The sequence below is a fragment of the Sphaeramia orbicularis genome, chromosome 14, assembly GCF_902148855.1.
Source record: "Sphaeramia orbicularis chromosome 14, fSphaOr1.1, whole genome shotgun sequence".
Classification (NCBI taxonomy): Eukaryota; Metazoa; Chordata; class Actinopteri; order Kurtiformes; family Apogonidae; genus Sphaeramia; species Sphaeramia orbicularis.
In genome coordinates this window covers 31714181-31741141 of record NC_043970.1, presented here as the reverse complement: position 1 = coordinate 31741141, position 26961 = coordinate 31714181, and the positions used below count along the sequence as shown (strand labels likewise).

The 26961-nt window shown below is 39.1% G+C and overlaps 1 protein-coding gene across 1 annotated transcript in view; it reads right to left on the bottom strand.

Annotated features, from left to right (window-relative positions):
• dchs1b (dachsous cadherin-related 1b) overlaps nt 1-26961 on the bottom strand; it is a 106343-nt gene that overhangs the window by 67395 nt on the left and 11987 nt on the right. The window contains exons 2-4 of the mRNA XM_030154634.1: nt 18764-19588; nt 18474-18671; nt 17311-18084 (exon numbers count right to left, since the gene is read on the bottom strand). Of these exons, the coding sequence (XP_030010494.1) occupies nt 17311-18084; nt 18474-18671; nt 18764-19570 (1779 nt within the window). The 5' untranslated portion in view covers nt 19571-19588. The remainder of the gene's footprint in view (nt 1-17310; nt 18085-18473; nt 18672-18763; nt 19589-26961) is intronic.

Sequence of the window (26961 nt, the reverse complement as noted above, 5' to 3'; positions counted from 1 at the left end):
AGCTGGCTGAGGATCGTTAACCTCACATTAAGTCACACTTTGGATGTTGGAAAAGAAACAACGCTTTTACACACATGGACACACACATTATTTAGTCTGCGAGTGTGCATGAAATAATATTACACAAGTACTGCACACATAGGCAGACAAAACATGTTTCACAAAATTTTTGGGTTTCTTCGAACCACAAATTCATGTCAGAACCAAAAGAATGCTTTATATCATCATTTCTCACACTATCAGTGTTATAATGCTTTAACCAACCCAATTTGAAGAGCTGTTTTACATCAGTAGGCAGAATTTAAGAACATCTTTTACTCCCTTCACTCTACACTATGGCAGAAACCTACCATAAAAATCATCAGTTAAAGTTAAAAAGGGTAATATTTGAGAAAGTGGTTGAAAAGTACAGTAATTTTTTTTGTCAAGCATTTCTTATTTTTACACTCACCTGAAGGTAGAATCAACTGCTACATAATTTAGAATAAGTGTCTTTATCTTTGACTATGTTCCATGTGACCCAACAAACCTCAATTACAGCATAGTTTGGAGTTATTACTACACTTTAACATCTGTCATCTAGTATTGATCCATGCAAATCCTCCTTTAATTGAAATTTCTTTCAAATGTCACTTTAATTTTGCACATGAGGAGACAAACATAATGGATTTCCACTTTGACTCTGTGAAACCCAGATTTCCATCTCTGCTTATCATAGGATACAGATGCCAACCCCGACACCCAATAATTCCCTCTTCTGTCTACCCTGCCCCCCCCCCACTCCTCCCTCTTGCCTCCCTGTGGTCCTGAGAGTCCAGTTGCCATGGTTACCGCTGCACAATGGCTCCAAACCGTTTTTCGAAATCATCATGCTTCCCCCCACACCAGACATACATGCACAAACGCACATGCTATCTGTATGAAGTAATGGAGCCCATCCTTCACATGGGTGAGTGTTCATATGAAGACTGTCTGTCTGTTCTTGTCTGTGCCCAGTTACAATAACATGACCCCACTCTCCCCCTGACAGCAATGAAAAATACCTCTCGATGGAAGAATCCTTTGTAGCAACACACACACGCTAAGTCAAATCTGCACTCATTCCCCACTAGTCATTGCTAATTTGCCGAGATAGGTTAAATTCCCTTCACTGTGGCCATTATCATATAATCAATACCATTTCTTGTGTAGCCTTATGGCATTTTCTGTCAGATAATGTCTTTTAAACACTGGTTAGACTGAAAATCACTTGAAAATATAAGAAAATGTGAAGTAGACAACCTGCACCTTTGTCTGGCCACTATATTCTCCATACACTCTGCTCTGGCCTGATACCCAATTCTCCACTGTCCTGCTCTACTTTTATTAATGTGTGCGTAATGTGTGCATAAAGCAAGGTAGGAGAAAGAGAAATGGCCTGTTTCAAGGGCGTACTCAGACAGATAGAGGTGAAGTCACACACACACAAACCAAGCTTACACACACCCGCAAGACTAAGTGGTGATAAATTGGTTTGGCTCCGCCTCGTATGGTTGTCCCCTCCACGTCTCTCATTGTCATGGTAACCGCCAACACCTCCACTGCATCCTGCATTCCTGCTTTCATACCACATTGCAGCAATCAGTGTGATCACTCCCTCTTCTTTTTGCACCGCATCTCACTCATCATCTCTCCCTGATACCTATGAATTGTCCTTATATCAAAATATGTGTTGCATGAATAAAAGTCCATTTGATTCTATACATATTTGGTGCTTCGGAGTCCAGAAAATCATGGTTTTGCTTGTATTGGTTAGGTCAGAATGTGATGAACAAGAAACCCAAGATAAAACATCAGCAAAATGGTGCCTGTAAAAGTCAGCTGCACCATTCACACTCTCTGCTGTGGCACTAACTAGTATTCAGTGTGAATAACATATAATTGTGAGCTTTTGCTTTACTCTGTAATTTCTCATATCACATTGCACAGCATGAAACCAAAGCTAGATATACTCACCACAATATTCTCCAACATACAAACTATACAAAAAATAAAAAAACACTATTCAAGTTTTCCTTTTAAAATGACATTTCTTGCCAGCACTAGATAAACCGCTCCAAGAAAATGTAATTTTTAAGGCAAAACATGTGTGTTTTCTATTTTCTTGAATGCACAGCGATAACCTTATCATTTTACTATCTTTAGAACAGCTGCATGAAGGTAACAGATGTCTTTGATGAGTGCATATCAGTCTTTTGCAATTCATTATCTCATTCTACGCCTCATTAGAACACACAGCAAAGTATACATTGAGTTACACAGTATTTACAGAGTAAGCAGTATCATCTGTTGTCAACTTCCTGCAATCTTGGTTTCTCCGTCTGCATGACATGAAAGAACCATTCTTAAGATAAGAAATAAAGGCTTTAGATGAGAAAATACTCTTCGATGGATTCACATTAGCCCTTGTATCCGGTATTAGAGAGGCAGATCCGGCTCTCTAAGATTCTTGCAATCAAGCAGCTCCTCTATAATCATCCCCTGGAGCAGGACACAAAATACTCTCAACAGCCCGCCAGTGGTGTGAGTGTTTATCATTGTGCACGTGTCTGAGAATTTGTAAGGAAGCATGTATATATGCACGGGCCTAAAATGCATGTGTGTGTGTGAACATCAGAAAGCACTTTCAGCTTTCTAAATTGATATTTCCCTGAAGGGAGTAGGACTCTAGCCAAGATACCAGTGTCTACCTCGACTAGACACAGAGGCGGAGAAAGACTATGAAAGACTGTGCATCGAAAGCAAAAGAGGAGTCTCACATTAAGAATCCAAGTCAAAATGAATGGTTTGTACAAGCATTAGGAGACACAGACACGACTGTAGATCGTGATACAAGATATAAGAGTCAGTTCTGCGGTGGATCTTGCACCAAGCTGCCACAACTGTCATTCAGAACATCAACTAAACTAAGCAGACATCTCTTTTTTCTACTGGTCCTGACAAGACCAGAACTAAATCTTCCCTTCTTTCTGTGTGTCAGATTCAGTGATAAATGTATTGTATTTTCTTACATCTTTTCATCTATCACCCAACCAACTGCTCCTGCTTGCCACAAAAATCCTTCTGTTGAGCCATGATGTGAAAACCTTAATCTGGTTTGACTGACATTAGCTAAAGCACCAGATGTGGACATTTAACAATGGCTGAAGTGACTCCCTGCTGCTATCCCTTTGATGCATTTGGAAAAGTCTTCCACCACTATAGAGCAAAAAAAAGTAACTTTGAAAATGAAAATGTGGGTTTTCATCTGTTAAATTTCTACTTCTACCTTTTTCTCTCATGTCTGTGTGCACTGTACAACTGTAGAACATCAACATGTGGCACTTTTACTGCTGAATTCTGCAAGATGGACATGTTATTTCAAAACCCAGAGATTTATTCCAAGTAGTAGAATAAACTTCCTAAACTGCACACTGCACACCAGGGTGTGTTTGGCCGCAGTAAATCTGATCCAAAACCACAGGGCTGAATTTGGGCGACATGCAGAAGAAACGTTGGTTCTCCTAAATTGACATTAAATCTGACACATCCTTATTCTTAAGGTTAAATCACTTATAACTTACAAGACAAAACACAGTCCAAATCAGATGATTTACCTAACCTCAGCCAACACCTATAGGCCAGGCCAAATGCCTGTAAATGTACTCAGTGTGAGGTTAAAACAACACGTAGCTACTACTGTTTCATGTCAGAAAGATTCATATTTGAGTCCTTACATGACTCCAACACAAACACCTTAAGAGTAATCTGACTACAAGACATGCTGCAATAAAAGAAGCCTCTGTCATAGTCCCTGTGTGAGCTTGATGTTGTCCAAACTGCAGATGGAAACCTCAGTGACAGGCAAGATGAAGAATCTTTTTTCCTTAATAACGTTATAGTATTTCTGGTCAGAAAAGGATAGACCACCCTGAAGCAGCTGACCATTTAAATGATGAAAATATCAACAATCTACATACTTTGTCTTTGCTTAAACTCAAACATATGATTATTATTATTACTGAATGAATGAATTAGCCCAATAAGCATCAACAGAGACATGAGAGAAACTTTTTGCAGTTGGCACACTGGTGGGCATAGAGCGGGTTGCCTGTAAGATAGGAAAAAACACTGAGGTTTAGACCTCATTTCAAGCTGCTTATTAAATTAATACTCTCCCTACATGCATGGGTTCACTGAGTGCGGTAAGCTGGAATACTGACTAACCTCCAGAGAATATCTGTAGACGGGACCGTTTCAGTTGAAGCAACAATGAGAGGGAGAAAAAGTTAATAATCAGGCTCTATAAATCAGTTTCCTCATTTCTATTGATTTTCTATTCCAGCTGTTTTATAATCTTTCTGATCACGTCTCCTCCTGTTGTCATCACTTTTTCCCTGCATTTTTTCATCCCCATCCCGCCATCCTCACTCTTCAAGATTTACTCAGTTCATCGAAACAAATCACAGCAGTTGCCCATGCAAACAGTAAAGTTATTTCCACTCCGACAGCCTCTCCAACCCTGTCTGACAGACCGCAGCCAGCGACCACAAACACACATGCACACTCACATGCAGAGGCCCACACTGGAAATAAGTCTTTGACTTTTCTGTGGTTTATACTCTTAAAGCCTGTAAAGCACAAACTCTTTTCCTCTCTATGTCTGTTGATGTATTTTCTTAATTTAAACATTTACATCTACTGTCATCTAAAAAAATCTCTCTTCCAGGCTATGTGTGCGGTGTAAAAAAACTCCCTTCAGCATATATGTGCTGCTCAGTGAGTTAAAAAAAAAAAGGATCCAAAAAGGAGTAGCTGAGTTTAATGTGGACAGGTGGGAAGTAGTAAGAGATTTCCTTGTAAAAAATTCCACTCTAGGAGAGTGGAAACTTTCTTTCATTCTTCCTGATGTTTCTCTAACCTTTAATAGACATCTCCTGGTGAGAACTATCCCTTTAAAAGCTGAGGTCCAAGGAAAAGACAATATGAGGAGCATGCATGAAAGAAATGCATCTGGGAGATGTAAAGAGAGCGGGAGATGTGATGTGGACCATATTGAATATAAAATGCTTTTTACTGGTTGGTGCCATTTCTGTGATCTCATATTGACCAGGTGGGGTCAGTGGTATTGTTTAATACTGCGTCTTTGGCAGCGTAAACGCAACACTAGATCTGGAATACTAAGGTTTCCCCCATTGCTGTTTTGCTCTGCTTCACTCAGCATCTTTTTCCACGTTTGAGCTCCTGAGGTGAGAAAAAAAAGAAGACGACAAGTGAAATGATTAAATGGATGATTCGTTTGGGAAAACAAATATCTGTAGCTACACTGCCTTTGACCCCCGAAAGGAAAATAAATAGAGTGAAGAGAGCTGGGACATAGACACAACACCAGAGGAGCAGAGTCAGCCAGATAACAACTGCAGAGCTTCTGCTGCTGCAACAAACACACCTAGTGGAAGTCATGCCCTAGAGCACTGCGAAAGGCAATGCAGAGATATGGCTTTGTTTAATCAATCAGATCTTTTGACGCACAGATGTTGTCGACACCCATTCAGACTCATAGAGAAATGTCTTGATCACATACTACAGTGTCCTCCAGTCTCACATCTATGTCTATGGAAAGCCAAAATGACAGAATTCGATACACTGGGAAACAAGCACTTGCATCGCCCCTCACCCCTTTCCTATTGACCACCTGCTGTCCCAAATGCAGAGCCCCTCCAAAAGCAAACACAATTTAGAAAAACACAGGAAGGATGATAATTTACACCAACTTAACTCAATGTGTCATGAAATTAGATTAGTGTGACCTAATGAACTGCAAAGGGCCTCGGGATCACCTGCTGCTCATGTGCAGAATATACGTGCACTTTTCTGTGTACGCATGCATTTGAGCACAACGCCTAACTGTGTGTGTACGTCTGCTAGTTTGCTTCTTTCCCTCTTGAACTCCATTGTTGCAGCCAGAAGTCGGATTTAAGCAATAAGAGATGAGACGGTGACAAAATGGAGGCCCAGACAGAGATAGAGGAGACATCTGGACGGCAGATAAGTTTGTACAGACGCACAATATAAAAGCGGCACAGGAGAGCTGGAATAAAGAGATAGGCAAGAGGGAAGACTGATAGAAAACCTATCTGTGTGTGTTTGTGTCTGTGTGTACGCTGTTGTCTGGGTTTTGTATGGAACTCCTGTGCCTGCAGTTGTTTGATAGCTGTGAGCTACACGGTGAAGCTATCTCAACAGTGTTCTGGGTAGAACTGAACTTGTCCACCTTGTCAGTTTCCGACTGACTTTGCAACTCGCCAAACTTTTTCTTTGTCATTGCTCAGTAGAAAATCTGCTGATACTCAGAAACACCACTTTTATCTTGTACATTTGAGAACAGACTGTAGTTTCAATTTTTTTACGGCTTTCTTGGATAGAGACAGGAGACAAGGCGGAAAAAGAGCAAAAAAAAAAAAAAGAAGAGTAAGGGAATGAACTGCAGCAGGTATTTGCTCTAACCACTCGTCTGTCAGGGCGCCCAGAGTCTAGCTTCTTTATTCTATCAGTTTTGCAGTGCTGAAACATTAAGTGAATTAATTACTTCCCTGATAATCTGTTCTGTTCATTAACTCTCAAGAACCTAAACAGCCACTGGCGACCAAAAGCATCTACTGATCTAAAACAGTGACTAACTTTTGAACCGCTAAACCTATCAGTACATTTTAATAATTCAGGTAAAATGCAGGTTCTCAGCTTTTCAGCAGTATCAGATGTGTCGTTTTTGGACTTCAGAGACTCATTGATTCACTACTGTCAAAAATCATGCTTGACAATGGGTGGTAGTTGGGTTTTTACATTCAGTTAATGATATATTTTGCTGAAAAAGTCACTTTTTCTTCAATTTTTTTCTATTTTGGTATAATAACTTGTTTTGGTATAATAACTTGTTCTAAGTTTTTACAAACATCTACACTATCCATAACTTAAATGTAGGTAAACACCTGATTTTGACTGAAAAATTTAAAATGCAGAGGATAATATTATAATGAACGGTGATAAATCACTTAGAAAAGGCTAAATCTAGAAAAAAAAAACATTTTAGAAGATGCCTCAAAAATAGTTCAATGTCTTTAAAGGTTAACTGCATCCCAGCTGGTTTGTATTCCAGGGAAAAGTGATGATTCCAGTGATGTAGAAGTATTTTTTTATTGCAAACTATAACACATAGAAGCAGCGTGGTGCAAAGGAATAAATTAATCCCATATTTTATTGCCTCAATCTCTAGTCACTTTTCCTTTGACCCTTAAATTGCACAAATATAACTTGCACATAAAAATTTGCCTAATGGAAAAATGAAAACTCACCAAAACGCTCATTTTTTGATGTAAAGTTTTTGCGCTTGCAAGAAGTGGTTTTTCAGGCATAGCAAAATTTATATATCACGCAAAACTGCAATTGAAAGACCTCACATGACCAAAAAAAAAAAAAAAACGGGTGTTGATGGATGTTACAACAAGTGAAGAAGAAGAGTTTTAAAACAAACACGACATGGTATGTGTGGACACACAAGGAAACTGAATCTTTTTTGAATTTAGTATGGAACAGAGGGGTAATATATTAATAAATATATCTGTAAATCAATGTGATAAATTTATGTTTGTTGCCATGTTTATGGAATGATTTCTTGTGACATATCACGATAATGAATAAACAAATTAATGATTTAATGGAAAAACTATGCACTTTTCGACATTTAGTAAATATCAGTAAAGTTCTGCACATATGTCCAATAGAAAAGCAAAAAAGATAAAGTTGCCAAGATCGGTTGCGGAGCCATGAGAGTAAAAGCCAAGGCAAAAAATGAAAAGAATGGAAAGGCAGTTACTCACTACCAGATGAGATGAAGAAATGGAACACAAACCAGTAAATTGGGAGCAAAAAAGAAAGTGAGAGTGGAGAAAGCCCCTCATTGCCATATGGTACAGAGTATTGGGCTTAATGAGGCGTAAGGCCATCCTCTCCGCAGAGGCATAGGCCAGTCAGATTACACATGAATGAACACTCTGATAGGTTTAAAACCCAGCATATGCCAACAGCTAGTGATATGGAACCAAACTACTGCTTCTGGGAAGAAAAAGGGAATTGATTCGACCTGTGCCAGAATTAAACACCCAACAGTGACTCTGATTGAAATGCTCTTACAAAAACAAACCTGTGAAGAATAACATTTTCTATGTGAAATCTATGAGAACTATTAATGGGAAAAAAAAGTTATTGAAACATCTGTGGATGATCTACTGCAATGTTACCTAACTGGTCTTGCATCAAAATGTCAAATTTCGTTTACAGTTATGATGGATTCAACCACATAGACATGCACTATAAAGACAAACACAGACATACACTATAAAGACAAACACATTAGGACATATTGAATTCATATATTTCATCGTTAACAAGGGACTAAGCTACAAAACAATGATGATAAATGCCATCATATGACTGACTATTGTGATAAATAATACAATAATCATTCATGTTTAGTATTAATTTTGTTTATATATGTTTACACTTACAAAATACTTCAGTTTATTTCATCTAGTTTTGCTCAACATTGATTTTTTTAATCATTATAATTGTTTTAAATGTTGTATCTCTACATTTCCAAAATATTTGTCAAATTCTGATTATAAATAATCATTATAAACTGGTTTGTTCAGCTCTCACTCAGGAGGAAATATGAGACTTTAAATTTGAAGAAATACTAATTTGACATTTATCAAGACACATTATTATTACTGACCTGAACTGAGATGAACATTTTTTTAGGTTGATATTGCAAAGCAACAGGAATGGGAAGTTGTACAAGTTGTAAATGTGATGTGTTCTGATATTTTTCTGCATATAGTGAAGAATAGGAGAAATCCTTATCTAACCTGCTGGTAAACTAAACCCCAGAGACAATGCATTTATAGCTTTTCCTACACAATCTTACAAATTACAGATACATAACATTTAAGTGATGAAACCTAAATAAATAAATAAAACTCAAGTTAATAAATCAATACATGTCGAACAGGGATGTTCGACATGTATTGGAAAATATGGAAAATATCAGTTCTGCAATATATCGTGATATTTCATTTCACAATACTGTATCGATATTGAAAAGTACTGCATTGATATTTTTAGGTATTTATTCAAATGCAGATATGGCACAGGTTCTTTTTTTTGTTGTTTTTCTTTATTGTTAATATCCTATTTATTATTATTTAACACTGTTTTATGAAATAATGGTTATTTGAAGCATCCTAAAAGCACTTTTTACTGTCTGAGAGAGGCAGATGTTAGTTCCTTTGGAAACTAGGAGAACTGGAAAAATATTGTGATATAGCATTAGATCCTGTTCTGGTCAAATAAAAATGTGTTTAGCATTTGTACATATTTCTGATGTAATTCAATTCTTCCAGGAAATAATCTTTTAAAAAAAAAAGAAACAAACAAAACTAGAAGCACTCAGAGAGCGCAGACCTCCACCAAGGCAGATCAGTGCCCCCTACCCCCCATCACCACCAAAATTTAATCATTTGTTCCTTGTGCCAGTATCAACATTTCCTGAAATTTTCATCCAAATCCGTCCATAACTTTTTTAGTTATCCTGCACACAGAGAGACAGACAGACAGACACACCAGTGCCAACAAAAACATAACCTACTTGGCGGAGGTAAAAATTGCCTTTTTAACAGTATCATGATATATCGTGATATATCATATCATGATCCTACTATTGTGATTTGTATCATATTGCTAGATTCTTGCCGATACACAACCCTAAAGTGGAATTGAATGAACCATCATACTAACTGTAAAAATCCTGGATCAATCAGTCAAAACTACAACTAAACCAAAACAGAAATAAATAAATAAATAAATACCCTGCAAAACTACCATATGTGTAAGTCGTACTGAAAATGGGGTTTTGGGGGATTATAACATCTCATGAGTTTAGATCTATCCTACATTTAACCAGTAAAGCCCATCTTACTATGTAGAAACCAGGGGGGAAAACCCAGATGGATAAACCAGGATGGATGTTACTCCTGGTAACTGAGCCCGCAGTAGCAAACAGGTGACGAATACACAGTGAGTGATGATGGATGTTATGAGAATAGTTTGCATACCAGACACCCCATCCTGATCCCTCGTCACACACATACTGTCGGCCAAGCTGGCAGCTGAAAGACGTCCGAGTCAGAGGGAATGAGCGGAGGACAGAGACACAAACTACTCGACGAGACAGAGTGCAAGCGTGTCAGAACAAGGGCCAGCTGTTAACAGCATGAGACGATTCACCAAATTTTGGCTGATTGCGCGTTAACCCGTCCATTTGTCATCGCCGATCACCTGTTGGATGTAGGCGTGTGGTGGCAGTGACGCCTCCAACCTGTAGCGTCTTCAATCAACCGTTGATCCGGGCACATTAAACACACTGACAGAATAATTAAAACACACGCGGCAAAAGTTTCAACACCGGGCCCTGTATTTGAAGCACGGCTGCCACTGTACATTAACAAGCGGGCAGACAATAAATTTAATCTTCCCCTTACATTTTCAAGCTTAATAAAAATTAGAGTGTGCGTGTTGAGAGTCTGGCCTGGAGGAGAATGTGCGAGCTCCAAGTGGAAGCTGTGGTTTGGTCTGGCGCTGGTTTCCACAGGGTTCAGATTCAGAGTGAAACCAGGAAAAGAACGATACAAGAAGCTTAACCTGAACGCCACCATTCTATCTCTGCTCTAGAAAATGTGATTAGTCTCATTGTGTGGATTGTAAATATAAATGGCCTTTCCTTATAGGGCTTTATGGACTGCAGCGATGTATATTCACACCAAAAAAGGCTGATCGCTCTGACAGACGTGCTGTGTTTGTTTAAATGGTTATACAGGAAGTTCACAAGGACTAACTCCACCTGTCAAAAGAAAACCTGTCTCCCTCCTTACATGTTTTTGTTCTATTTCAGTCACCTTCACACCACACTCACGTGTTCTTTCGTGACTTTTTTTTTCTTACTTTCATTAGCTGCAAAGCATACTGAGTAGGTGAGAGATGATATCTATTTGTCACAGAATGAGATATCTCCAATAGCTGATCTTGATTTGCCTCCAAAAGGTCAAATTTTCCTCTTAACCAGCACTTCTTAAAAACATCTGTGAAGGTCATTGTGTAATAAGGCTACACCATATGTTGAATTTCACTTGTCTCTCATTTATTTTGTGTCACAGATACACGTTTTTTGTTCAGCTAACAGTCTGAGATATCCTATTGAATCGACAAAACATATTCATCAGAACTAATAGGACACTTTACATTAATATTTTAATAGTAGCAGCAGAATTTGGCTCTAATAATCAGCTAATACCAGGCTTCTCAAGAGGAATTAGCATAAAAACAAATATTATACATAGATTTAGCTACACTTCTGCAGTGAGTTTGATGTTCAATTCAAGATTTATTGAATAACTGCTGTAAGATTTTATGTTTATTGACAGAGATTTATTTACTGAATTATCCAGTTACGTATTTATTATGTTTACCTTATAATTCAGTTCAGTAGTTAATCTAGTTTATGATGAAGTTACTGATATTTTAGTCTTTTTTTTTTTTCTTGCCAAAATGTTTTTATTTAAATTTTTATCATTTTAACAAACATACAACAAACAGTGCATATATCAGATCCAAGCAACCTGTTGACTACAAACACAAACATTATCATGTTTACCAAAAAAAAAAAAATATATATATATATATATATACAAAATACAGAAATCTGAGCATCCACCTTTAGAAGCTACAGTGGTAACTTTTTCAAATGTTTGCATTGTCCTCCAATAAATTTAGATTCTTAGCATACACAATGAAAGGATTCCAAACACGTTCAAATGAGTCCTGTTTGCCCTTAAGAATATTGGAATTTTTTTCTAGTGGAAGGGTAGAAAGCATCTGCTGTATCCACTGACTAACAGTTGGTTTATGAGTTCTTTTCCAAAATAATGAAATGCATTTTTTAGCAATAAGTAGACTGAAGTCTATAAAAATCCATTCATTTGTTGTATATTTATGTTAGTTGTTTTTTTTTTTTTGGTTTGTTTTTTTTTACTATTTTTCCAGGGTTGATATTTTTCCTTAAAAACTATTGTTAGTATACTGGCTAGTAACCAACCTACAGTACTGTGTCAAATTTGTGAACATAGGTGCATCAATATTTGGTATTTTAGGACTGGAAAGCAGCCCAAAAAATTGACAGATTATCAAAAATAATTGCCAATTAATGCTCAATCAATGGAATGGATCATGAAAATTTTTTTAGCTCTTTAAACATTTGAGCAACAGCTCAGACTTAAGCCCTTAAGGAATGATTCATGTTCTTTCTATACATTATTTCTTATTCTTCCTCATTTGTTAAATCTGCGTCTAACTATATTCTTCCAAATGCATTTCTGTTGTAGATCAAACCCCTCCCTACCTTTGTACATCTCCCAGTTGTGCACATCTGTGTGTCTGTCTAAATGATTGAATACTGTTTAACAGGCTTGACCAGGAAAACACATGGTGAACATCACAGGGGAGATGCATCACCTGCTGAAAGTGATTTCTTGGCTCTACCAGTGTACACAAGAACATATACACAGATGTTTGACATACAGGCATGCACATGTATGCAGGCATGGATACTGTGATGTTGATGCATACAGGCTGTGACAGCACTGCTTCCTGTACTACTGTCTTGTTTTTAACTAGGTTGCAGGTTCTCATGCAGTCCTGTTTTATGTAGGTGTTCCAAACTCACAGCAATAAGCAGATTCCCATTATTTGTAACCAGATTTTAACATGTTTTTCAGATTTTATGTATATTCATGTCTTCCTTTGGCCTTGCCGTTTATCGACTGATATTTTCTGTGTCACTGTTTGAGAGATCAGCGGTGGCTTCCCAGAGGCCAGGTCATGCTAGAAGTGAGCATGTCATTGGATTTGGCAGAGACTCGGCAAGGCACAACCCACACAGAGAGGAAAAGAGGTTTAGACTCTGAATCACAGATTATGCCCAAGAAATAGAAAGACAGACCTCAAAGCAATCATATCAACTCAGTACCATTTATAATCATTCACACAGAGCGTGCGCAGACCAAATACTCTTTCCGTGTGAATTTTACATACACACTCTCCACCCCAGTATTAAACGTATCTGTCAGCACGAAATTATAAAGTGTAAAAAAACGAGCTGAATGTACCTTTAGATTTTATGTTTTTGTGTTATGCTCGTCACTTTTCATCACGAGTCTTAATTCAGAATGTTCTCATGACCTCTACCTTCACAGGATATAAACATGAATGGATGTGTGAGCACACACACACACACACACACACACACACACACACGCACACACAGAGGCACCGTAACCTCTCCTGCCTGGGAAATACTTAAAGGAAGCGGAGGAAGAGGAAAGCAGGGAAACCAAGAAATAAATAACTCCTTTGTGTCACGATTAAATAAACAGTTCAGCACATTACAGATTAGTATCGTGGTTGAACTGATAAGAAACTTCTTATTCACTATTACTGCATAATATGTTTGATGTGTTCATGTAGGTAATGACAGAAAAAGAGGCACGATGAAAAGAAAAGTAAAAGAAAATTACAGCAAATATTGGAAACAGACTGAGCAAATGTGAGAAAAAAAGGGAAAAGAAAAGCAGAAAAGAGATGAACAAGCCACTTAGCATATGTGTCCACTCTGTCCATGCTACACTTATGATATTTATGACACAGTTTAATGATTAGATATCAGTCATTTGTTTTTTTTATCCTATATTTTTATATGAGATGTCCAAAATGCAGCCAGACCAATAACACTCCCACAACTCTAACAGTCGTATCTACTGTAAATATTAGTGCAGTTGTGAGAACATTTTGCCTTCATCTTGACACTATTAGTCACATGACAAAACTTCATAACCTGAACTTATTTGCCAAATACACATCACACAAAAATGTAAACTAGGCCTTCTGGACCAGCTGACCCAATGCTTCACTTTGTCACTATCTTGACAGAGTAAAATACCAAACGCTCCATAAACTTGACACTTGGTTGGCGAGCAAATGGAGAAAATACAGAACAAATATGAAACGATATCCATTAGGAGATGATGTCAGGTCTAACATCATTTGTGTGTGTGTCCTATGTGAGTGGCCCAATATTCCACTGGCCCAGAAAAAAAAAGTACCAAACATCTACCATTATCGTGCAAATCACAGCCCTCATGAGGGGGGACTCTCGCCCAGAGTCTTGGCTCAGTCAGAGCAAACCTTTAAGAACGTGCCGGAATGAGAAAATCAAGCCTATTCACTCGATCTGCCATAGTGGAAAACCACCCGTGATGTCTGTCATGGGATTTGGCCTGCTCAAAGTGCCAGAATAACTGCTGGCTGGGGTTAAAAAAAAACGACTAACAGTTGATTACAACTGTTGCAACAACTGGAGTTGAGGTCCAGGGGGTTTATTTATTAGGCTGAGGGATATAATAATTCAACAGAGCAGCCTAATTGGGGCAAATTACAGGGTTCGATAATTCTGCAACAGACAGGCTGTATATGTGATTCTGAAGACAGTTTGGAAATCAATCATGTTAAAGCTGTACTTATCTGCATCCTTTCATTCATTTTAAACTCTTTCCGCCACTTAATCCACATCTTTCCCCTATTTTATTTCCTTTTATTCTATTTGCATCTCATATCACTATTATTTATTATTCCCTCTCAAACTTTACATCAGTCATTACAGACCCCTCTGCCAGTTCCAAAACCAACAAAATGGTCAGCAAATATAGACTTTGAAAATCTGTGCATGTGGCCTTGAGTTTGAACTAAAATCACTGCACTTGAAGATCTACAGGGGTTGGACAAAATAATGGAAACACTTTCACCTCAAGATGATAATGCCCCAATCCATACAGCTAGAATTGTTAAAGAATGGCATGAGGAACATTCTAATGAAGTTGAGCATCTCGTATGGCCGGCACAGTCCCCAGACCTCAACATTATTGAGCATTTATGGTCAGTTTTAAAGATTCAAGTAAGACGTCAATTTCCTCCGCCATCGTCTCTAAAAGAGTTGGAGGGTATTCTAACTGAAGAATGGTTTAAAATTCCTTTGGAAACAATTCACAAGTTGTATGAATCAATACCTCGGAGAATTGAGGCTGTAATTGCCGCAAAAGGCGGACCTACACCATATTAAATTGTATTTTGTTGATTTTTTTAAGGTGTTTCCATTATTTTGCCCAAACCCTGTATTTCTAGCAGTAACTAGGGATGCACCACTCTCACTTTTTCAGTGTTGTTCCGATGCCGATACCGATGCTGGGACCTTGCCGATCGGTTGATACCCGATACTGATCCAATATCGTTGATTTAGAGCAGAGATTCTCAACTGGGGGACACACTCTCCCGGGGGGGCATGAGTCAATGGCGACTACTGTTGTACATCCCAACAGTATAAATCAGTCAGTGTGTGTGTGTGTGTGTGGGGGGGGGGGTCTGGCATATTGTCCGACACATCGTCCCTCTCCCAGTCGCAAATCTGTTTTTGGGGGACAGCAGGTTGTCAATGATAACGTGAAGGGAGCTCACTTTTACCTTCATTTTCTCACAGCTTTATCTACAGAGCTATATAATCCACCACATCCTCCACATACAGGTCCATCGTGTTACTTTTAGAATTACGTTCAGCATGCATTATGAAGTCCGTGTCGCTAAAATTTAAAGGGGAAGGATCGGTCTTACGAATCGGTCTAACTGATCGGTTGCTTTTACCGATCCCCGATCCAGCTAAAATGTTGATAAAGGGTCCGATATCCAATCCTAATATCAGATTGGTGCAACCTTAGCAGTAACATCTGAGAATGAGAAAAGGGCTGTTTTTGTTACCACTTTATAATGAGAGTCAGGTTTACTCCAGCTCTACATGTAAAGTGTTATGAGATAAATTTTGTTATGATTCGGTGCTATATAAATAAAATTTGATTGATTGATTTGATTGATAATAAGATCGCCCTTACTAATTAGGTTGTAAACACTTTATAAACCATTACTGACTGCATTAGAAAAAAAGGAAAACAGCAACCTCTTGTTTGCCAAATAATGAGCTCATATATAACTTTACTGTTAAGCCTCAGTTTCTATAGCTGCATTTGTATCCAGCTCCCTTTTCAACAATTATAAACAACAGTAACTCATCAGTAAATGGTCTAACAGGCTGACTAATACTGGGAAAAAAGTAAAATAAGCATAACAACTAACAACATATACGATTTATTAGAACAGAGAGTGCAGCAGTTACTTGATCTTGCTAACCAGAACTGAATCGATGAATGAAAACTGTTCATAAATTTTTAATTTTGATTCCCTTTATTCCCCCCATCTGCCCTGTACAAACGGTTGGTGAGAACGGTGCGCAGTAGCCATTTAATATCTTCCTGGAAGTCAAACAGGTCGTCATGCTTGTCCATTTCTCAGGAGAGGTCCATTTTATGCAGAAGAGCTGGAATCAAGATAAAAGCAAAAACAGACAATCTGCTGCGAGATACTGCACCGATACCAAGCGCTCACCCTATGCTGTTGGCTTGGTTACCGTGACAACCATGGGAGGTGAGAGAGAGGACATACCAGCACAGAGTAAATCTCCTCACAGTAGCTTGAGGAATGCAGGTGAAGCCTTCCTCCCTGTCTTTCTCTTCTCCTACCTTTATAAATCTCCTTTCAGTCCTAAATGAAAACACTGAATGGTTGCAGTTCTCCTCTCAGAGCCCACTTTTTTATGAATCACATTACAAAATGCCACTGCCTCCAAATACACCCTCCTTTTCTGCACCAGGACTTTGAAGCTGCTTTTCATTTAAGGCATGACTTTGATTTCCAGACTCATTTATACTGATGTATAAATCAGGCTTTTGCCAGGGGAGTAATCAGAGGGAGCTTACAGGGAGGGTGTAAGTGAAAAAGGAGAGTGAATAAAGAGATGAGAGGACAAGGGAGACAGTGAATACTTGGTTTTGGCTTCATAAGTAGGACAATAGTGCTGTGGCCAACATACTACAAGATTGAGCACCGTGAGAATTAAAAATGTCAGTTCTCTCTGAAAAATTAAGAAGAGTAGAGTGTAGAGAGTAGAGGAGAAAGATAAAAGAGGACTACTAAGGAAACAGAGGCAGAAGGCTGCAGAAAGACTTTCTTCTTCAGGGTTTCCCTTACCTCTAAGAAGCAGGTCCCAGCTGGGGTGTTCTCCTTAATGGAGGCATTGTAGAAGTTGCTGGAAAACACAGGTGTGTTATCATTAACATCCTGAAGCACAATGTCCACTTTTGCTGTGGATGACAGCGGCGGGCGTCCACCATCTGTTGCAACAACAGTGATGCTGGGTGCAGGCTCTGATTCGAAATCCAGAGCAGTGGCTGTGGTAATGATCCCTGTAACTGGATCGATGGAAAACCAATCAGAGTGCGAGTTTTTGTCTTTGAGGAGGCTATATCGGACATCTCCATTGGGGCCTTGGTCCTTGTCCCTGGCAGTAACCTGGAGAACAAAGGAACCCGGATAGACAACCTCAGGTATGGTCTGTTTGTAGGCCTGCTGGTCGAACAGAGGGGGGTTGTCATTGACATCTGTCACTTGGATGGTGAAGGATGACTCCGCTCTGAGGGGAGGGGTGCCGGAGTCTGTGGCCATCACCCTGAGATCATACGAATCCCGCTCCTCTCTGTCCAAAACCTGGTCTACATATATCAGGTAAATGATGCTGTCCTTGGTGGTTAAAGCAAATTTCCCATCGCCGCCCTCTAGGGACACATTTACATTTGCATACTCTCCATAGTCTGGGTCGGTGACAGATATCCGAGCTACATACTGGCCTGGTTGAGCCCCTTCGGAGATCCTTGGAGACCCATCCTCACTGAGGAAGATGATGGTCATGGTGGGTTGGTTGTCATTATAGTCACGGACATGAATTGTCACAAATGCATTGGTCACCTGAGGAAGGATGACAGAGCATAGTCATGATAATGCTCATCACATTACACAAATAATTCATTATTCAATAATATGAATATTGTTGTTAATGTTCTCCTTCAGTAAAAATGATATAATGTAATTTCTGATGATATTTTACAGAATTATGTTATTGTTGCTCAGTTAACTGTAAATAGTACTAATCAAATTAAGATAACAGATCAGTTCTTCAAGTCTTAGTAGTATAGTACATACTAAAAAAAAAATACGAGTATTACTTATGTTTGTGCTGAAATTTGAGCATCAACTAGTTTTCTAATTATTCTACTTCGTAAAAAAATAACAATCTTATCATCAGTTGACCCCTATTTAATTGAATGCACTATGCTGAATACCCATAATGCACTTACCTCAGGATGGCTGGCATTATCACGGGCCTGAACCACTAGTTCATGGACCCTCTTTAGCTCATAGTCCAGGGGTCTATTGAGTGTGATGACCCCTGACTTAACATCCATCACAAAGTAGCGGTCAGGGTCACTCTGACGGCGGTTGATTTCATAAAGCACTAGACCATTATCGCCCTCATCTTCATCTGCTGCAAACACCTGAAAAGATATTTCAGACAAAAAACAACTTGGCATTATGTTTACTAATATCGAACATACACAAATATAATGCGCTTAGTTACAGCACTAACCTGTAGGATGCTACTTCCTTGTGGGAGACTTTCAGAGATAATAGCGTGGTATCGGCTCTGATTGAAAACTGGAGCGTGATCGTTGATGTCAGTCACAGTCACGTCCAGGGTCATGGATCCCATTCTTTTGGGTGAACCCCCGTCAAAGGCCTCCAAGACAAGGGTGTATGCTGAGCGTTTCTCCCTGTCCAGCGGTCCATTGACCACCAGGTCTAGATACAGGACCTTGTTAGCAGCTCTCTTGGTCTCCAGTCTGAACGCCTGGCCCACGTTACCTTCTCGAATAGTGTAACCTTGGGTGGTCAACTGGTCCTTGTCTGCATCAGTTGCCGGTTCCAGGGAAAACCGTGTCCCTACTGCTGTGTGCTCAGGTATCTTTAACAGAGCTTTCTTTTTGGGGAACACAGGTGCGTGGTCGTTGATGTCGTTGACGGTGATTGAGACCTCGATCGTGACTCCGGTCATCGTCACGGCGATAAAGCTGTAGTGGTCCCTCTGCTCTCGGTCCAGGCGTCGGGCAGTGGTAATGATGCCTGTGGTCTCGTCGATGTTAAGGTCACTGCCGACACCTGTGCCCTCATGGTCTGAGATGAAGTAAAGGCTTGCAGTTTCTCCAGGCGGTAACCCAGCGCTAATGTCACCAACGATTGTTCCTGCTGGTTGTTCTTCATCTAGCTGGAGTTCCAATGTTCCATGGACTGTTGTGAACTGAACAAGGACAAGAGTGATGCAAAAATAAAAAAGCTGTTTCCTCTGCCAGAGACTGACCCAAGGCCTCCGTCTTGACCCTTTACTTGTTATCTGCATGGCTGGGTTCTGCTACACCTAAAGGAAGAAAAAGCAAAAAAGAGAAAAGCTTTAGTCAATGGTTAGAAGTGACTTATTTCCAGAAGAACAGATGTATTTTATGATTTGTGAATTCTTTATATGAATATATCTACATGTGAGTTTTCACTTGCTCTCTTAACACAAAATGAAAACAAATCTTTTTTTTTTTTTTTTCAAAGTGGAATATGCATCTTAAATTCTTCCATGACAATGCGTTAACACTTTTACAATCCAGAACCTGTATCGCAGACAGTGCCTGATGAATTTCAGGTTTTTAACCTCATAAAATGGATATATAATATTTTGGAAAGAGCCCCTTAGCTGGATCAGAATGACCTGAAAGAACATGAAAATGCAGTCTGAGTCTGTCCAGGATCCACATCGGCTTGAACTACATTGAGGACAGAATCATAAACTATATTTTTCTTAAGGATAACAAGTTTTATCCACTGGGTGAGAACATTTTTAAGCATCTAAAACAGTCACACTAAAATCTAAAGGGATAACAAATTAAATACACCAAAATGGGCATCAAGATTCAATAAGATTTTTGTTTCCAGCAGAGATTACTTTAGAAAATGCTCACACACTACACACACACAAACACATGGAATGCATGGGAAAACAGGTCTGTAGCTGCTTCAACGAGGCTTTTATAGGGAAAGGCTGTCATTTAAGACTGTAAGCTTAGACTCTGTGTTCCCAAAACTCTAAATCATGCACAAATCTATAAAGATAATATCCTCCTCATGCTAATGTTAAATCAATCTTATCAGTCATACACCGCACCAAATCACAAACAGATTACCCATAATGTAACTGTCCAAAAGCCCAGGATCAAACACTTTTTGTCAACATTTGTTTAAGTTTGCTCATTGTGCTGAAACAGAGAAAGTGCATCACTACATGTCATACTGAGTTCATGAAAGGCTATCACCAGTTTAAAAACCCACCTGACACACTTATCCTACAGCAAACCCAACATCTGGTACTTCTAGCAAGTTAAAACAAACACCAATAATTATTTGCAAATGGAATTTGACCCAGGTTTGACAAGTGTACTTTCGCACACTACCAAATTCTGCAAATACACTCATAACTGTTCTGGCAAGTTAAACCTTTACAGCCTTTCTAAACTCTCACGAGGTAGACGCACATGTTACTCCTTGATGAGGTCTACAAATATTTAGTTTATTTTCCAAATGAGAACAACTGTTTATGCATATTCCTTGCGTATTTATAAGGAAAGATTAATTGTGCACATAACTCTTCAAAACATCCCACAATGAGGAGAACTATTCAGCGCTGACATAGCTCATTCATCACACTTTGCGAGCAGAGGGATGCGGCTTTGCAACAATCTCCTGCATTGATAATAATATCAATACCTGAACTGTGTGGAATGTGAATGAATCTTGCCTGTATTAGCTAATATTTTGTCGAAGAATCAAAGCCAAACAAATAGATGTGTGGTGCAGGCATCCGGCCAGTAGCAGACAGGAGGTTGGTTGTAGATGGAGGGTGTTGGTCCTTGTTGGCCGGCCACATTCACCCAGACAATCACTCCCTCAGTGCAAGTATAATCTGGACAGTTAACTTTAGGAATGTCCTCCACCTCTGGAGAGAAAGCCAGCCTGCAGTCGGCTGCAGAATTTGCACATACATTGAACTGAGGCATTTACACACACTCACAAAAGACCACAGACTGATTCTTCTGCTGAGGTTTTTAGTAAGGTTGACTGCTATCTTCTACAAGACCATGAAAACCACCTTCTTTACAATGTTCATCACCCCTTCAGTGTTTCTCAAACATTTTTTGAGGGAACCCACTTTTTTGTAATATTGACAAACTACCAAAACATAATCACATTACACACAAAGGTGTGAATTCATGTTTAAAACTAACATTCCTGACCATTTTATTGGCATTTTTGCAGGACCATTAATAATGTCTCGAAGAGGTAAACCAGCTAAGAGACATAGGCCTCATTCATTTTATGCATATGTATGAGAACAAATACACATTAAATACATTTTGCAACCCAATAGATCAGTGGTTCCCAACCTTTTTTGCTCGTGACCCCATTTTAACATCACAAAATTCTGGTGACCCCAGACATTCAAAACGGAGACCTTTTTTTTTTTTTTTCACTAAAATAAATACATTTTTGATCATGTAATAGTTTGTTATACTATGTTGCAAATAAGCATGAATTTTAGATGACATTTAGGCTATATAATGCATCTTTTTGGTGTCCACTTCTCAGTTTCCCTTGGAGATGACTTAGCAGGGCCAGGAAGGCGAACAAATCTTTCCAAATCTTTTTACTTATGATGAAATATATATTGAATCATTAAAAATATTTTTTATTTGTAATTTTTTTATTGCTTACTTGAAATTTCAGGGGACCCCATTTGAATTCCAGGCGACCCCACATGGGGTCATGACCCCAAGGTTGAAAAACACTGCAATAGATGCATTAAAGCCCTACTTACACTGGACTAGTGTTACTTGTAAACTCCAGAAAATTTTTAATACCTGCAGAGGGTGTCTGCGATCTTAATTCCATGTGAATTTTCCATGATTGTTATTCATAAACTAAAAATCCCACCACAAAATTCCACCTACCCTACCTATTTCAGCGCACAGAAATGCTTGGAATGCAAATTTATCTGGTGTCACAAATAAAATCTAACTTGTGGGTCATGACCTGCTCAACTATGGACACGCTGGCATGTCATACTTAGCAGATCAGTCAATGTAACAAGAACAAACATAGATGGGCTGAAATATATGCCTGTGTTTCCTCTTATATGCTTTTCTTTGAGCGGGGTTTTCCCTTTCTTTTTGTGTCTAAAAAAAACCTCTGTCCATTGAGTGACTGTAACTCTGTTGTTAGTTTTAGATTTACATGTCTCCCAAAAGCCTTTTTAGACTGTATGTAACACATAAAGCAAATAAAATACATTATTCTATATCTAATGAATCCTTCTGGTATCATCCTCCCCTCTAGTTTCTCCACTGACCCTGACCTCCTGCGGTAGTTTATGAGACCTTCGAGGAGGAAAGATTAATAAAGTCTACAGCTCCACTGGGAAAGTGAGAGGGACACTGATACTGGCCCCACTGGTATGGTCGCTGACCTCTACATCTGGTCTAGACGGCTGCTCTGGACAGTTGCTGCACTCCTACACAAAAAAAAGGAAGCAGGGCTTTGGCTGGAAAGAGTCTGCACACTCACCCTTTTGTTCTGTTTGCTGCGTGTCTGTGTGTGTTTGTGTTTGTGGAGCTGCCGGCCTTAAACAAAACCGTTAGGGAAAGAGAAAAGAAGGGAGAAAAGTTGAAAAAAGAGGTCTGAGAGAGACAAATGGGGGTGGGAGCATGAAAAGACGTTCTTGTGCTGCATAAAGGGAAACTTAAGAGTCAAAACTTTGAGTCTTCAGAGACCCCACTTTGATGAAATAAACCCAGACTACAGAACAACGGTGATGGAGAACACAAAAAGAACAAAGCATGAAGAGGGAAAGGGTGGATTTGTGATATAAAAAAAGGAACTTTCGGAGGAGTGATTAGTCCATTTGCTTTGGCTTCACATCCTTACTGTCTTTAGAGACCTCTGAATTGTGTGGGAGAAACTTACAACTGAAATAAAAAGTCAGAGAGTCTGTATTCCAAAGTGTGTGTAATGTGTGTCAGTGAAAGGTTGTATTGATGAGCGGATTGCACGACTGCAGTCTATCACTGTCGATGAGGAGTCGGTCCATGACATCATCTCCCGTTTGACATGAGCTGTAACACACTTGTGTTTACTCTGGAAAACACAGGCCGGTGAGGAAAAGAACAGAGAGAGCAGAGGCTTAAAATATAACTAACGCTGCAAGGAAACTGGTTTTAACAGATGGCCTGAGTAAAAGACAACCACCTGATTCACTCCCCCTAGTGGCACTTTTTATGGCTTTAGTGGTTTGGCATGGTTTACAGACATCACAGGCCACATTTTACACACTTACTTTATTGTGTTCATGTTGTATTGGATTGTTTTTATTTTTCAAATGTTTTATTCTATTCTTCTCTTTTATGGTTTATAGACATTCATTCCTTTACTGAATATGATCTTATACTTTTTATGTCATTGTTTTATTTAGTTTTATTCTACTCTTTATGCCTTAGTATGTTTCAGTTTAGTTTTATTGTCATGTTAATCTATTTCAGCTCACTCTATTACAGTTTGTTCAGCCTTTTTATCTGCCTATAAATCATCTGTGAGGCATGATGAATTGTACTACACAGTAAAGTGATTTACTGATTGATAAAATTCAGCTATAGCAACTGTAATACATTTTCTGGAGTCTGAGGTGGGAAATAAATAAGTATAAGTAGAATTTTCAGATATCTGTACATTACAGCTGTATTTATTTTACTTTACTCCCTTTTTAAACCGGCAGTGATTGATGGTTTTTAAGCGTCATTGGGCAAAAACTCCTTAGTTATTTTCCAGCCTTAGGTAATTCAAGTGTTTTAAGAGGGCGTGACACTTCAGGAGGTCTGTATAATCACAAGTGTTTTCAGACAGGTGTGAGGTTAATTACCGATTGATAGATTTTGTCAGACACAACCTGGACGCTACTCTTCTGTTCCATATCTTGACATGGAAGCTTGGAAAAACTGCTTCACTTTTCCATAACAGCATGAAATGACGTCAGGTTCAACTATCTTTATGTTTAGTCTTTTGACTTGGGCTAAGAGAAGAGGAACGCTGCAGAAGGAAGGTGAGTGTTATCAAATTATGTGGTTTTTTCCTCCCTGATTTTGGCTCCTGCTTGCAACAGTCTCTTGGTTTTGATGGTTTAGAGCAGTGTTTTTCAACTTTGGGGTCAGGACCCCACATGGGGTCGCCTGGAATTCAAATGGGGTCGCCTGAAATTTCTAGTAATTGATCAAAATAACAAAATACTTATAAATAAAAAATATATGGTGAGTTGACAGAGACGATCATAATAGATAAAAGACATGACAAACTGTGAAGCTGAAACTGAAGCACTGTGGTACTGTTTATCTGTCAAATGTTCATTGTGGTCGGTTTCAAATGCTGCAGCTCTTTCATAATTCATAGTTTGAGTTCTTGTTTGTTCAGTATTAATTGTCAGCCTTGTAAATCCAAGCTGGACTGACTGTACATATCCTGACCAAGGAAAATAAAATTCTTACTTTGTGCAGTAATCTACACCTGTTTTTTTTGCCTCCGTCCATAATAATATACATTATATAGACTAAATGTCATCTAAAATTAACAGTTATTTGCAACATAGTATAGCAAACTATTACATGATCAAAAACAAATTAATTTTAGCCAAAAAATGTCTCTGTTTTGAATGTCTGGGGTTGCCAGAAATTTGCGATGTTAAAATGGGGTCATGAGCCAAAAAAGGTTGGGAACCACTGGTTTAGAGGGACAACTTACATAAATGAGACACTAACACAAAGACGATGCCTAGGTGCATCCATATCATGCACAACAAATGTAACAAGATAAATGACATAAAATATACAACATCAGACTGGACTGCAGAGAAAAGGCACCACATGGAGCACAAGGAGTAGAGTTTTTGCTCAGTAAGTAAGTAAATAGATTTCTCATTAGATTAATACATTTTAGGATATTTCTCACTATATGTTTTTACTATTACTGGGATAAAGAAGATAAATTAGAGCCATCTTAAAAAGTGACTAAATTTCATTTACAGGATGTTTGCACATCTGCAGTGACATCATCTCTCTGCGACCACACTAAGCATGGCTGGGCTAGCCTAAAGGGCTCCATGGAGTCTCAGCCACATTATATCTGGCATTGCACCCCCATAATCTGCCTGTGCTGCACACAAGCCTCAAAGCCTCAAATACATGGGCCTCCACTCTAAGTGCTGTAACATATAATAGAAAACCATAGTGTTTTCTATAGGATATGGCCATTAAAAGCACCATTGTATGTGTCCAAGGATTTGTGTGCAAGTGTGTTTACATTGTCATATCTCAGTCGTGAGGAATAGCTTTTCCTCATGCAGTGCCAATTCCAAACAGGCCTCTGTATCTCCCTATCCCTCCCGTGTCCGCCCCCTCCTTCTTCCCTCTGTCCGTCCCCTCTAATGGATTTAGCAGATCTAACTGGGCACGCCACAGATACCCGTGGCCAAGCTAAACAGCACCCAAAGTCACAAAGTTCCAAGTAAAAAACGGCCACTCCATCCTGCCTCTGTCTCTGCCATGTTTCTTGTGCATTTAAAGAACAACACACAGAAACATTGGATGCTTTCAGCGAGTTCCTCAGTGGTTGAGAGGTCTGGCATTCCGTGTAGATGCTTGGCAGCTCCTCATTTAGCCCTGCAACTACTTCTATGTCACCCAGAACAAACACTGGCCAGCACTGTGATTGACAAGAAAGTCAAATGGGGAAAAGTTGTCAAAATACAACGCAAAGGATTTCATCTGTAATGTGGCTGTCGTCAAGACAAAGATGAGACACAGCCTTGCCTTCCAACAACCAAAAGTCAGATTTTTGTAGGATTCTTTGCCATACAGCCTTCAGTCTGTGTCATGCATGAGCCTGGTGTAAAGAAAAACATTTTTTATGACAGTTCTTAGCAAGTGTACAATTACAGGGTGGCTGGAGCAACACCAAATCTTTAAATGACTGAGAATGAAAGGTTTGGGCAGGTTGTGGTGAAACAGTCAGGCTGTTGAAATAAAAAAAGTCTTCTGAGGGAGGGAAAGTGGAGAGTCTGGAGGGGGGCGGATGCTTTGCATCTCAGTTTTCATGTCGTTTGGTTGTGTGTGTTTAGTGGGGCGACAACTATGACCCTGGTCTCCCCTTGAGTTGCCTTTCACCGTCTTGTTCTCAACCCCAGCTGTCACCAGCGCTGTGAGCATTCTGTGTGTGTATGTGTGTTATCTGTGTGTATATTTAAGTCCCTTTGTACACACATATGCACACGTTTCCTCAATTCCCCTTTTACTTTTTCCTCCTTTCAGGCGCCCACACTGATGGTGGATATCAGTTTCAATTTATTTCCATTACTGACTCAATTAAAACTGAATAGACCCTAATCCTGTTATTATATCTCAGCACCCGCCTCTCAGACAGCCAGACGGCCACTGTCTGGAAGGTTACACACACTGAAATATACATGTATGTGCTGCACCAAAGCACAATCAATATTAATACCACTTTGCACTTAGAGAGTTCATGACTGTGCCATTCAACTGGGTTAATTCACCCAAGGGAAGCCTGCAGCCGTAAATGCTTTCACAACTTGCGAAACCCAACCTATCTAGATTGTGGTGAGCAGTCAAAACTAAGTGAGTAAGTTTGAAT